We start from the raw sequence: 12,922 nt of genomic DNA, 5'->3' as shown, positions 1-12,922 counted from the left end.
TTCACATTTTCAGGTATTTTACCATCTACTGCTTAAAGATGCAGTATGCTATGATGAGATATTTATTTTTTTTTCTGATATAAGAATCTATGGAAACAACGTTTTAATATAAAGACAGGTAAAACTAACAGGTAGTGAAACACAAGACATAATATGGAACATACAGGAAAAACATACGATGAAAAAAATCACCAGTTCTCATGGTTTTGCAGTAAAACGCTGGGTGGAAACTGCAGAGGTAAAACTAGGGCCGGGTCTGCTGCTGCTCTAGAGGGAGCCCATGTAGGGGGTGCCAGGGTCAGGGCGTAGAGGCTGCGCTTTGGAGGGAAAATGTCTCATGTACAGGGCACGCGGGGCCGGGCGCCTCGCGGGCGGATGGGCTGTGCTGTTACACCACGCAGGACATCAGCAGTGAGGAGGAGGAGGGAATGCTGCATCTTTAACCCGGGGCGAAAAACGTCAGGTTCGGGACTACCACGCACTGCATAGAAACACCATAACTACGGACTGAGGTAGGAACACTACACTAAGAGTTAATTTTGCTATGTTGCATAAAACAGGATTATCGTGTAAAAATCAATCCTTCTCCTGGCAGCGCTCGTGAGGGCTCGGGCCTGCTCAGGATTAGGGGCTGTACGTAAAAACCCTCCTCGGCCCTTGTGCTGTAAGCGGGCAGCCGCGGCTGCATCCTCGGTGGTGAGACCTGACGGCTCAGGTCTTTGTTCCCCCCTCCCCCAGACAGTAGTTCAACAGGACCTCTCGTTATTGCCGTGACAAACGATCCAAGTCTGGCCGACTTGTGCTGTTGGATCAACCAACATCATCCTCGTGCTCCTTTGCCAGGCACCGGCCGAGCCGGGGCCGGACCCGCACGTGTGGTGATGGATGGTGGGATGCTCAGAGACAAGAACGCGGAAATCAGGCTTTTTAAAACTGCAGTTATGGCCCCAGCTTACGTAAAATCTCTCCCTGAGATGAAATAAAACTTGCTCACCTGTTTTTCACCTTTTTTTTGTTAAGTATGTCCAACTTCTCAACCGAAACAGAACTGGCTTTTATTGCTCCCTGTGTAAATAGTCTGCTGCTTCCCAGGTAACTGAAGGTCCTGGTGGTTACGTCACAAGTACGATGAGTTGGTTTTATTGATTTTTGCTTAAGAACAGACAGGTGTAATGGTTGTCCATTGGCTTGTTCAGTGTCACCTCCACTCCTGCGGTTCTGGCCTTTTTATCTTCAGAAAAGTCACAAAATTATAGCTCCTTTCTCTATTCCAAAACTAGTGACGGGTTAATCTGGTGTTAGGCTTCCGAGCTACAAAAGCGTTTACTCTTACACCATTTGCTCAGCGTGAACCGCTTGGTACAGCGCACCACGGTCACCCAATCCGTAAAGTAAAAAAAGACTTGATTAGATTCAATAACAAAATAGCATTTTGTTGTTAAAATAGACCTTGAAACAGTCTTTTTTTTTTTCTTTTTTTGTCTTTTTTTTTTTTCCTTTTTTTGTACAAAACAGGTACAATTTCGGAGGCTAAAGGTCTTCCTAATAAATCCAACACGGTCACTACCGGCTGCAGGCCCAGGCTGGGCCAGGAGCGCCTGGTGTGTGCTCGCCTGCCCATGCTCTCCCTGCCCTCCGGAGCGCTGATGCTTCAAGGCTTAGGAAAAGCGATGGAAGGCTGAGTGCAGTGCAGGACGAGGGCTCCCGTGCGCCGGGCGACGTGGGGAGCCAGCTTGCACGCACGCCTGGAAGTGGGGGGAACCGGGGTGTCCCCCGATAGCGTCACACTGCGCGTCGCTGTGTAGGAGACTCCGGTTAGCAAGGAGGGATTGCTGCAAAGCGGTACTTGGAAGGTGGTGGCGGTGGTGGTGTGCACAGTGGTGGATTTAATAATGTAACAGTACACGAGTGTTTAAATTAATACTCAGTAGCACCATTGCTAAAGCTCCTGCATAATAGAGCATCGCGAGCCTCCCGGCTGATGCTCGTACCACGGTGGGTGGCAACACAGAAATAAATTCCTCTCTGCTCGGTGCTTCCGAAGTCATACGCGCGTCTGTGAGAATCGAAACGGTAAAGTGTTGTGCGGGCTCCAGGGGTGGGAGCAGTACGGCTGAGCACGGGGAGGAGGCGGCCCCGGGGGCTGCGTCCACCCCGTCTTCCTCCCGGAAAGCCGCCTCCTTGGCCGCACCGTGCTGTGGGTCGGGAAGGGAGGGTTAGTGTGTGCCGAAGGCGCCCCGGCGGGTCCCGCGCACGGGGGACGGCGGCTGGTCTCTCCCCAGGCCCCCAGCTAGTTACGTGGCGACTCCTGCCTTCAGGTGTCAATGAGCAGGCTTACCACGGCGCGGACTTTGCAGGCAAACCATCGCCTGAGGGGACAAAAGTATTGGTAATGGAACTGCTCGAACTCGGGGGTCTGGCGGATATCGCGGAAAAAGGCAGTGTCAAGGTCGGACTCGGTAAGGATGATCAGGAGGAGGAGCAAAACAAAGAGGAGTCCAACTGTCACAAGGAGCAAACGCAGGACACTTAAAACAAACTTATTCACCTGTTCCGCCTGTGCCGCCCCCAGGCCGCCGGCACCCGGGCACAGGGCCCGCAGCTCGCTGCCCAGCTCCTCCGCCTCGGCCGCCGCTGGCGTGCCGGCCTCCGACTCCTTCTCCTCCTCGATGCTGCACGGGGCCCCGTTCGCCTGCCGCGAGAGCAGCATCAGCTCCAGGCTGTGCTCGGCCACTGGCGTGGGCAGCACGCTGTCCGCCGGGCTGTAGTTCTCATCGGCGATGACGGCCACCCGCTCGCTGCTCTCTGTGCGGCCGCTCCGGCCAGCGGCTGTGAAGGCATCGCCGTGGGAGGCCGAGCGCACCGGGGTCGAGTGGGCACTGTCGCGCAGAGACTCCAGGCCTGGGGGAGAAAAGGGGGGATGCTCAGCGGTTCCACCGCCAGGAACCCCTCCCTTCAGCCCGGCGGCCCTGGCAGGGATGGAGCACAGCTGCCCTGGCTGGCGCTGCTTGGTTTTGGTCCCTCCAGGCCGGCGGCCACAGCTCGTGACTGCCACAGTGACGCTCAAACACCCGTGTGACTTGTCACTGTCACCGACAGCCCTGGCTGTCAGTCTGGACCAGGGGCAGGGGCCTGGCCTTGTCCTCAGTCGATCACAAACACCTTGTGTGCTCCAACTGCTACGAGGTCGCTGCCCCCGGCTGCTTGAGCCCCCCCCCCGCCGTCAGCAGTGCCAGCCCCTCCGCGGCACAGGCAGGGGTGAGCCAGGGGTGGGGGCTGGGACAGGGACAAGCTCTCCCCGCAGCACCACTGGAGACAGCTGAGCCTGCTACAGCCCCCAGGGTGATCCTTAGGGATTTATCCTTCTGGATTTGCCTCCTGTCTGGCACAGTCCTCACCTGTGGGAGCCCTGGGCCAGCCTCTGCTGCACACCTTGAGGCAGAGAATTAAAAGACGAGCTCAGGATGCCACAGGTGTGAAGCAAGGGCTGTGCCGGCCGTGTGCAGGATGGCCCGGAGCCACAGCCCTGTCATGCACAGGAGACTTCGGGGGCTGCACGTTGGGCCAGCCTCACCGACAGCTCTGATTTCTGCTGCGTCACTAAAAAATGAGATGTTTTACAGCCGCTCAGAAATCTGGTTTAGACCTGGCCAGGAGCCACGTGAAGAGCTGCCCCGCGAGCTGGGCTGCCCTTTGCACTGAGGCTGAGCGTGCCGGGCAGGAGAAAGGCAACTCCTCCTCCTCCCCCACGCCCTCCCAAAAACCCCGAATTCCAAGCAACCCCCCCCAAGCGCAGGCCTTGTTCCTTGCAGTACTCACAGTGAGAGGGCAAGCAATGCGGGGTGGGAGGTGGCCAGGAGCAGCGAGTCCCCAGTGCCACCCTGCAGCCGGCTGCGAGGGGGACAGTGCTGGACACATGCCCAGGTGGGGAGAGCACAGCGCGCCAAAGCACCGTGGCACACGGTGTCACTGGGTGCCCTGGCCCCACGCCCCGCCGAAGGGTGAAGCGGAGAGCCCCGAGCCCATCCTGCCGGCGTTCCCCGGGGATTTGCAGCCTCTGCCTTGTAAATGCTCCCCAGATGCCTAGGGATCAGCTTGGCTTAACGCGAGTGCCACTGCGGGCACGGCTCCGGCGATAAGCGCAGGGGAGGAATAAACATGTTCTCACCCCAGCAGCTATGTTTTCTCGTGTGTCACAAAGCTCATGTGACCCTCACGGCACCCGCTGGGTCCCTGACGGGGTTGGCACCCGCTGGGGTGGCAGCAGCTCAGGGCTCACTGTCAGCAGAGCAGTGCTGGTCCCCCAAACCCCAACCATCCCCCTTCCCTCCTTTCTCCACGGGACTGCCATAAAAAGCTAAAAAATCTGGGAAAGCTGGATCCAGCCTGAAAACCGGAGCTGCTTTGTGGTAATAACAACCCAGGGTCCAGCCAGCACAGGAGACCCCAGCCACTCCCCACAGCACCCACCCTGCACCCCACATTCCTACATCCAGTCACGTGGAGCCCGTGGGGACCCCCGGGGACGCCCCTGCTGAAGAAGAGCCCAGAGCCCGCGCAGCCCGGCAGCGCAGCGTTACCTGGTGCAGGTGCATCCCCGGGGCCGTGCGGAGCATCGTAGCCAGGGCTGGGGAGAGCCGGGAGGAGCGGCAAAGCCCCCAGAGCCCGGGCCAGCAGCTGCGGCCCCAGCGCCAGCACCCGGACCCTCACCTCCCGGCAGCAGTGGTTGATGAGCCGCAGGTGGACGCTGACTTTGGTTTTAATCTTTATCAGGCACTTCACCATGGCGGCACGGGCAGCGGTGGGCCTGGCCCGGGGCACAGGGCACCCGCAGGGACTGCGACGGGGCGCGGGGCCCGCTGCTCCCCACTGGCGCGGCTGGCGCAAGCGGCGCTGGGGCCCCGGGGTCAGGGCTATTTTGGGCTCCTGCATTTCCACGGGACCGAGCTGAAGGGAGAGCGAAGACAGGCAGCTGCTGGCGCAGGGGTGGTGCCGGGAGGCTGTGCCCGCTCAGCGCCGTTCCTCAGGGGAGGCTACTCGCTGCTCTTGCCCCCTCCCAACAGCACGTGCGGGACGTGGGGGAGAGGGTGCTCATTTAACTGGGTGGCAGAGGTGACCCTGTACGCAGGGCTGCGCGGCTGCCAAGCACGCTTCTGCCCCAAAATCAGCACGGCTGTCAGCCCTGGGCTCCCTCAATGGAAATAAACACCCTTCCTCCTCCGAGGGACCTCAGGTGGCCGTGCTGGGGCTGGCCGTGCACCCCTGCCTCGCCCCCTGCCATCCCATTCCCTCATCCGCTTCCCAGTTTTCCAAACTTCTACGCATCTTCCTGTGGCCCCGACACACACCAGCAGCACCCACCACACACACTGCTTTCCACCACCGCTGTCACTGGGAGTCAGACGCTGCCATCACCAGTGGGTACAACAGCCACAGCCACCAGTGTTGTCCCCAGACCTGCGGGGCAGTGCCAGGGCTGGTCCCAGCATTTTGCCCTCTGCCAATCCTCCCTCCCAGGTGCAGCCCAGCCCTGGGACAGCGGCCAGGGGCTGGCACAAGTGCTCCAGCTCGGCAGACTGGAAGAAAATCGGCATTTCCGAAGGCAAGCCATGGGTGGTGGCCAGTGGCCGGCAAGGAGCAGCTCCCAGGCAGGCAACAAAAAGTTCTTTCGCAAACCAGCCTGCGTGTGGTCAGACCCTGGCCCTGTGGCTCGCAGTACCAGCCTGCCCTGCTGGGCCCCCGCGGGTGCTGCCGTGCCTCGCCAGGCAGGCCTGCTTTGCTTTCAAGCCAGCGTGGTGTCTGGAAGAGCAGAGCGAGGCACGCTGGCGTGCGCAGGACCAGGCTGCCAGTGCAGCTTCAAAGGAGGGCTCGCTCCCCGCTCCCCTGGGTCAGAGCTATCAGGGCAACCTGCAGCCTTCTGCTGTTATTTCCAAATTAATCTAAACTAACATGACTGAGAAATTCTCCTCTGCTTTGCGTCTGCACTGGAAACTTCTGTCCCACAACCAGCCCTCCGCTTTGCCTGGGCTCAGCGATTGATGCCAAAGTGGCCGCAAGAACAACACCTGGCGCTGCCCAGCCTCCTGTAAGACCCGGGGGACACACCAGGGACCTCCCCTGCCTCAGCGTTCCCTTCCCCCACCAGGGGCTACAAAAACCAGCTGGAGGTGCGAGTCCGCTTTCTGTGCGTGCCGTATGTCTGCATATGTGGATGCAGACGCATATATGTATGCCCACACGTACGCATGTCCGCGGTGCCGGGGCTGCCCCCGTCCCGAGCCCCGGCAGTGGCGGGAAGAGCCGCCCCGTGCCCTACCTTCCATGATGGAGATGTGCACGGCTCTCCTCCGGGTGCGAGGCACGCTGCTCAGGCGGGGGCCGTGGGTGATGGAGGGGCAGCTCCGGCTTGGCACTAGCCCTGCCCTGGGGACAACAACAGGGACAGTGTCAGTGCAGCGCTCCTGCTTCGGTCCTGTGGCTCCCTCGGCCGTCCCGGGGAGCCGGGCACCAAACCCCCGGGAGGCCCCGGCCCCACGGGCTGCACCCTGCCGCTGCTGCCGGGCTCTTACCGGTGAATCTCGGGCGGCTCCCTCTTGATCTTGGCGCTGGACTCCATCACCTCCTTCGCAACACGGCCACTGCGGGTGGTTTAAGAACAGCAGCGGTGAGGACACGAGCACCGCACCAGCGAGCTGTGAACTCCCCACACACAGGCTGGTTATGGGAGCTCTCCACATGGCTCCAAGGGAAAACAGAAATATTTGCTGGAAAGAAGGGTGATGGGAAGAGCAGGGAAAGGCTGGGCTGGCACCTCCGCTGCCACATTTTGCTGCTTCACCTGGCAAGAGACGCTGGACACTGTGGGGTCACCTCCCCTCTTGGGGACACACACACCAGGGGCACCCAGGCCCTCCTGTGCCACCATCGTGCACCTTGCAGCTGGGGATCTGGGGATGCGCTGGGGTCTCTCGTCCACAGAGATACGAGGTCCCAGGTCCAGGCTCTCACGCCAGGGCCATGGAGGAGTAACACCCCCCAGGAATTTAGGAACCGTGCTCATTCATCTCACTCCTTGTTCTCAAAACCCAAACCCCAAAGCTCCCCATCCACTCCACCCCTCCACTCCTGTCCCTCCAGAACTCTGCAGTTCTGGGGCTGGGGAGAGGGATGTCAGCTGTGAAACAGAGGAAGAAGTGGGGATGGCCTCACTGAGGCAGCAGCACTGCAAGAGGAGGACCCTCAGCAAGTCTTCAGCCCACTGCAGCCCTGAACCGCTCCCCAAAGCACGTCCAGAGGAGCACCCGAAAAATATATCCAGTAACTGCTACTTACTGTCATTATTTACCTGTATCGGAACCGGCTTCCCTTGAAGAACAAGTTGCTGCTGGACACCGTCCGGACCTGACTCGACTTCTCCAACCTGCAATGGCACCAAGAGCTGCGTGAGCACCCTGCGCCACCGGCCAGGTGCTGAGCACCTGGGCAGGGTCCGGCCCCCGGCACTGCTTCATGGCAAAGCCTTTGCCTGACACTGTTTCCAGTGCACCTCATGGGTGGTGGGGACAGATTGCTCTGCCGATGCTGGTACAGCATCCCCCCCACCAGACTGACCCCCAGCATCAGAGGGTGGGAGCTGCGTGCCGCCAGCGAGGCCAAATTACAGGAGCAAAGCCACGGAGATGTGAAATACCATCAGGAATGAAACAAGCCACAGCCAGCGGTGGGGTGGCACCAGCTGGTGGGACACAAGCGTCTGGTCCATCAGGGCATCACCCCACAGCCCTCTCCACTGACACAGCATGTCCCTGCTGGCAGCAGAAGCGTTACCGTACCTGGGCTCTGGGATGAACCTGCTGCCAATGGCTTCTCCAGTGGCTGGAGGGGTCTGGGGCCCACGTCCCTGGGGCCACCAGTGAGTGCCCACACGCAGGAGCGGCACAGGGCTGAAGCTCTCCAGAAGCTAAAACCCTCAACAAAACCTCTGCGTCGCAGGGGTGTGGGAACAGGCCCGTCCCAGGCGGGCTGGCACTCACTGGGGTCACTCTGGCCAGTGGCAAGTAAAGCCACCAGGAAGGACAGTCCTATCTCCCCATCATCACACAGGAGCCGGCCCCTTGCCCCAGGAGGAGCCCAGCAGCACCTCGGCTGAGCCTACAGTCCACTCCACTGGGTGTGTAATCCAGCAGTAATCTACTGACATGATTAATCATAAAAAGATTTGTAAAGCAATATTGCAATTTCATTTCATGTTAATATAATGAGAAATGAAACCTGCTGATTGCAGCTGCTGATTGCAGTATTCCCAAAGAGAATACATCACACGCTTTATCTCGCATCTTGCTGATTAAAATAAAACTCGTTACAAAGCACAAAGCAGGCTATTTTTAAGTACAACATGAGCAGGATGGTAAAACCAAATTGTTCCACCTGGCACCTCCCTGGTTTTTTGGCAGACAATCCAGCCCGTGACCTCTCCCTTTCTGTCTGACAGCCCGATTAACCAAACCAGGGGCAGAAAAGTTGCCTTGGTGGCCAAGAACCAGGGAGCCAGAGCTCCTGGGGAACGACACCACCTTCCCCATCCAGGCCAGAAGTCCTGCAAAAGCCTGGCAGCTGGCGGGGATGGTCCCTCAAGCCACTGTCCCCAACTGCCCAGGCTCACAGGTGCAGCCCAGACTGCACATCACCTCCCCAGTCCCTTGAATATTTCCCATGAATAATTACCTTGTTCCCCAAGAGCTTAGAAGCAGATTATTTCTGAAAGTTTTTAAGCCTTCCCCATTAAAAGGCAGGCTTTTCTAAAGCGCCCCGGGGCACTGGCTTGACTTCAGTGGGGATTTTTGTGCAGGATTCAGCACAAACAGACCCTGCAAAGCCATTTTGAAAATCCATCGCAGAATATTAGGTCAAAAAACCTTCCTTCAGTTCCGCCAGTGTCCATCCCTGCTGCATCCTGCACTGGCCACAAGCTGCACTCACAAAACCTGAGCATCTGCAAGTGCGGCCAGCTCCGAACAAGCTGCTATTAACCAGGAAAACGCTGAACTACATCTGCTCTTGTGGACAGGACTCATGCTGGTTGCTCAGCATTAAAAGCTTAATCGCCAAACAGTTAGTTTTAATCTCCTGGTTAAAGGTTTGCTGTGGAGGAATGAGTGCAGCAGGGGTGGGAGCAGAGCCCCCAGTCTGGGGGCACTGGTACTTTTGGTGGCTGGGGACTCTGCCGGGGCCACTGGGACAGGGGTGCCATGTGGCTGGTGACAGCCAGTGCCGGAGCCCCAGTACCTGGATGGAGCCCTCGGGTGGGTGCTGTGCTGACCCACGGGGAGATGCAGAACACACCACCACGCACGCCCGGGTGGCCAAGCACTTACTTGTAGAAAGCCTGGTTTTCTATCCCACACTTCCAGAGGTGTTTGCAGGCTTCTGGTGTTGGGGCAAAATATGTGAGAACAATTTTCTTTTCCTAAAGGAGAAAGACAAGGAGTCAGCAGGGGAAACAAGTGAGTGATGCCCGCCAGGCAGAACGCTGGGAATGTGGAGGGAGGCCTGAGCAGCTGGAGCTGGGGAGCAGCACTGATGCAGGGCAGATCCTCCTCCAGAGCCGCTCAGGACACAGGGAAATGTTGGAGCATCAGCAGACACCCTGGCATGGCACCTTGCACAAAGGACGGGCAGACATCTGTGCCAGTGACCTACCACCCACCTCCTCTGGCTTCCCTGCCTTCTTAAATACCCGGAAATAAATTGTTATAAACATCATGCTGATGGCTTGCGTGGGAGCCAATTTCAGCCAGAGGTTTTTTCAGGCTGATTTCATTAACCAGGGCTGACCGAGCAGAGCAGGATGGTGGTAACAAATAACGCCAACAATCCCAAAGGTAGCACACGGCTGTGGCAGGCAGGCACGGCAAGAAGCTGTGGGAGGTCCCAGGCTGCTGCTCAGGGCAGAGCCCCTCTCCTGGGCACAGCCCGGGGCTCACCTGGGGTCTGCAGGCTCTAACGCCCCGAGCAAGCTGCCAGCAGCAGCAGGGAGGTGACCCCAGTGCTGCCACCGAGGTGCAGCCCCTGCCACCCTGCCCACGTCCCTGCACCACCAGGCACAGGGTGACGCTGCTGCAGGCTGCTCATGGAAAACCTGCTGAAGTAAGGACCGCGGCTGCGCTCGGGAAGTCCCATGGGAAGGGAAAGCACTCACCTCTTTCTGACTTACGTATAAATAGAAAGTCTTCCCTTCGAATTTCATTTTGGTCACCTCGTTCCTGAAAGGACAAGGACAGGCAGGTGAGAGGCACCGCCGGCCGGCCGGCTCACAGGCACGGCACCGGCCAAAGCGCTTACTGGGAGCTGCGGGCTGAGCACTGGTGCTTGGGGGTGGCAGTGGGGCAGCTTCAAGACCCTGTTTTCCATCCCTGGGAGGCGCCACAGGGCAGTGAGAGGAGCCCTGGCTCAGAAACCAGCAGCTGGAAGGGGGGAAGCTGACAGTCAGTGGGGTGTCCCAGAGTCACTGGGACCTCATCACATGGGCACTGGCTGGGTGGCAATGCCAGCTGCAAGGGACACACCGGCCAAAATCAGAGATGCAGCAAAACCCAAGGAACAACACAACCAGTTTCAGAGGGGCTGGGGGGCTTCTGGGGGACTCAGCCAACACGCAGATGATGCAGTTTAATGTAGACAAATGTTGAAAACAGTCCGGGGCCACAAAGCAAACGGAGAGAGAGGGCAGCTCACACAGGGGAGCCCTGCTGCATGCTGACCAGGAGCAGGCTTAGGGGCCAGGGTAGAAAAGCCCCTGGAGCCGGCAGCCCAGCATACAGCTGCCACACAGGAGGCAGCCAGGCTCCTGGGCTCCTCCAAGGGTGGGACAAAGCAAGAAGTGACACCCTGAGCGTGCAGCATGGCTCTGCTCAGCGCTGCTCTCCCGGTCTCAGGAGAATCCCGCTGCCCCACAGCGCAGCAACCACACAGCACTGTGAAGATGACCTGTTTTCTCCCCTGCTTGAGATGCAGGTGTGCCGGTGCAGGCATGTGCGGGGCACAGGATGGGTTTTCCAGCTGCGGCAGCATCGCTCCCCTGTGTCCCCTGCTCAGATGGGGGCACTGGGGGCACTTACCACCGTCATGCACATACAGACACCACGCCCCTAACTCGGTGCAGTGTGAGCACCCGGGGAAGGCACCCGGCACTGGCATCACCCACATGCCCTGTCTGTGGGGGCTCACCCAAGCATCCCTCGAACACCCCAGGGTGATGTGGGGCACTCACGGCCCCTGCCCTGCAGCACCATGCACATCTCGTGAGCAGAAGCGAGCCAGCCGGCGCGGCTCCAAGCAAGCAGGGCACCATGGGCGAAGCTGGGGCAGGAACTCACCATTTGATGAAATGAACTCTCTTGTTTCCCTGCAGAACAACAAAACCAAAAGGAGTGAAGGCCAAAAACGCCGCGTTCCCCGACACATCCTGGAAGACAGCAACAATTTCTCATCAAAATATTGCCAAGCCAGCAAAGCTTATACATCAAAAGCAATCCTCCGCCCCAAAGGCAGCAGCGCTGCAGAATCCTCCACACCATCTCTGCCAGCAGGATGCTCCCGGCAGGCTCACCAGGACCGTGACACCCTCCACACACAGCAAAACCCGCAGCCGAATAACACGGAACACGGCAGCCGGCCCAGCAGCACTAATGAGGAGAAACCACAATGCAGCTGCCCTGTCCGCATATAGGAATAAACAGTGAAGGCAGTGCCCCACCAAACCTTTCACTAGTAATTAAACCAGGAAACAGTAAAAACCCGTTACACTTGACTCCCTCAGAGCCCTTCACAGCCAGTGCAGCTGGGCGGCATTGAGACAGTTTAAAACCAATAATTAGTGTCATGTACAGAGCAAGGCAGCAGTTTAACTTAATCATAATGTCTAGACTCCAGGGAAGCTATTGTTAACTGCATTGGTGTGCATGGAAAAAACAGATACATGCTGAATTTTAAAAAATATTATCAAACAGTTGCGGCCAGTAAGTAATTGTTAAGACTCGCCCTGACTTTTTTTTGGCCAGCAGACAGTTAGATGGCTTTTGAAGGATGCTGAGCCAAAGGGAAGGTGTGGTGCATGCCAGGCTCAGGATTTCTGTTGCACTGGGCAGGAAAAGCAGGCAGAGAATTTTACAGGGGCAGCTGCAGAAGAGTGATGTTTGGTGTCTGCGATGTTTTCTCAGGGGAAAGCATAGCATGGGGCAGCTCTGCTCGCCACTGAGATGCCCCATGCACAGGCTCTCTGTATATTGGAGGTACAACTCTCCCTCTCTGCTCCAAGTTGTACCCTTCCCTGGCTTAATTAAGAGGCGAAACCTCTTCTCTGCTGTTTGCTTTCCACCCAGGGACACTGGATCCCAGTTACTCTGCTGGCATGGTGCAGAGGTGGCAGGGAGCCAATGTTGCGATAAGATCTTCTGAGTCTGAGTAGAGAACAAATTGGTTTAAAATTCAGATTAGATCAGAAATCTGTCTTAAATCTGTCAAGGGTGGATGACCAAAAGCAGAGAGCCCTGAACCTCAACCCAATGCTCTGCACAAGGCAAGATGTAAATCCCCAGACTCGGGTCTCAGACGCAGCAGCCCTGTCTTGCAGAAGAAGGAAGATTTCTGCACATCTTTGCAAGTACCAGCCCACAGGTAATGCCCTGGGCTGCCCAAAGCGCTTTGGCTCTTTCCCAAACCTGGGAAAACCTTCAGGAAAGGGAGAAGCAGGGTCTTGGCAGGGGGGTGTACCCTCACAGTGGGCACAGACCCTGCTTGCCCCTGTGCACCACTGACACAGCGACCCATCAGTCCTGTCCTGACTATGGCTAACACTGCAGCCGCTGCGGCCTGAAGATTAACGAGGTGTCAGGCTTGAAGCTGTGCTGTTTGGGGGGTTCCT

At 58.0% G+C, this 12,922-nt stretch overlaps 1 protein-coding gene across 4 annotated transcripts in view; it reads right to left on the bottom strand.

The window, feature by feature from the left end:
• Positions 1-61: 61 nt before the first annotated feature.
• The window catches only part of FRMD5 (FERM domain containing 5), a 111,879-nt gene continuing 99,018 nt past the window's right edge, over positions 62-12,922 (bottom strand). For 2 of the 4 annotated variants that reach the window (XM_055817353.1, XM_055817357.1), the window contains exons 8-15: positions 11,376-11,464; positions 10,199-10,262; positions 9,375-9,466; positions 7,346-7,420; positions 6,570-6,638; positions 6,317-6,423; positions 2,549-2,901; positions 62-2,369 (exon numbers count right to left, since the gene is read on the bottom strand). In XM_055817353.1, the coding sequence (XP_055673328.1) occupies positions 2,322-2,369; positions 2,549-2,901; positions 6,317-6,423; positions 6,570-6,638; positions 7,346-7,420; positions 9,375-9,466; positions 10,199-10,262; positions 11,376-11,464 (897 nt within the window). In that variant the 3' untranslated portion in view covers positions 62-2,321. Of the gene's footprint in view, positions 2,902-6,316; positions 6,424-6,569; positions 6,639-7,345; positions 7,421-9,374; positions 9,467-10,198; positions 10,263-11,375; positions 11,465-12,922 lie in introns of all 4 variants that reach the window. The other 2 variants (XM_055817344.1, XM_055817347.1) reach the window with 1 other exon arrangement.

This window comes from Falco peregrinus, chromosome 1 (assembly GCF_023634155.1).
Source record: "Falco peregrinus isolate bFalPer1 chromosome 1, bFalPer1.pri, whole genome shotgun sequence".
Classification (NCBI taxonomy): domain Eukaryota; kingdom Metazoa; phylum Chordata; class Aves; order Falconiformes; family Falconidae; genus Falco; species Falco peregrinus.
Note: the sequence above shows the minus strand (reverse complement) of the source record. Positions and strands in the feature narration are given on the sequence as shown.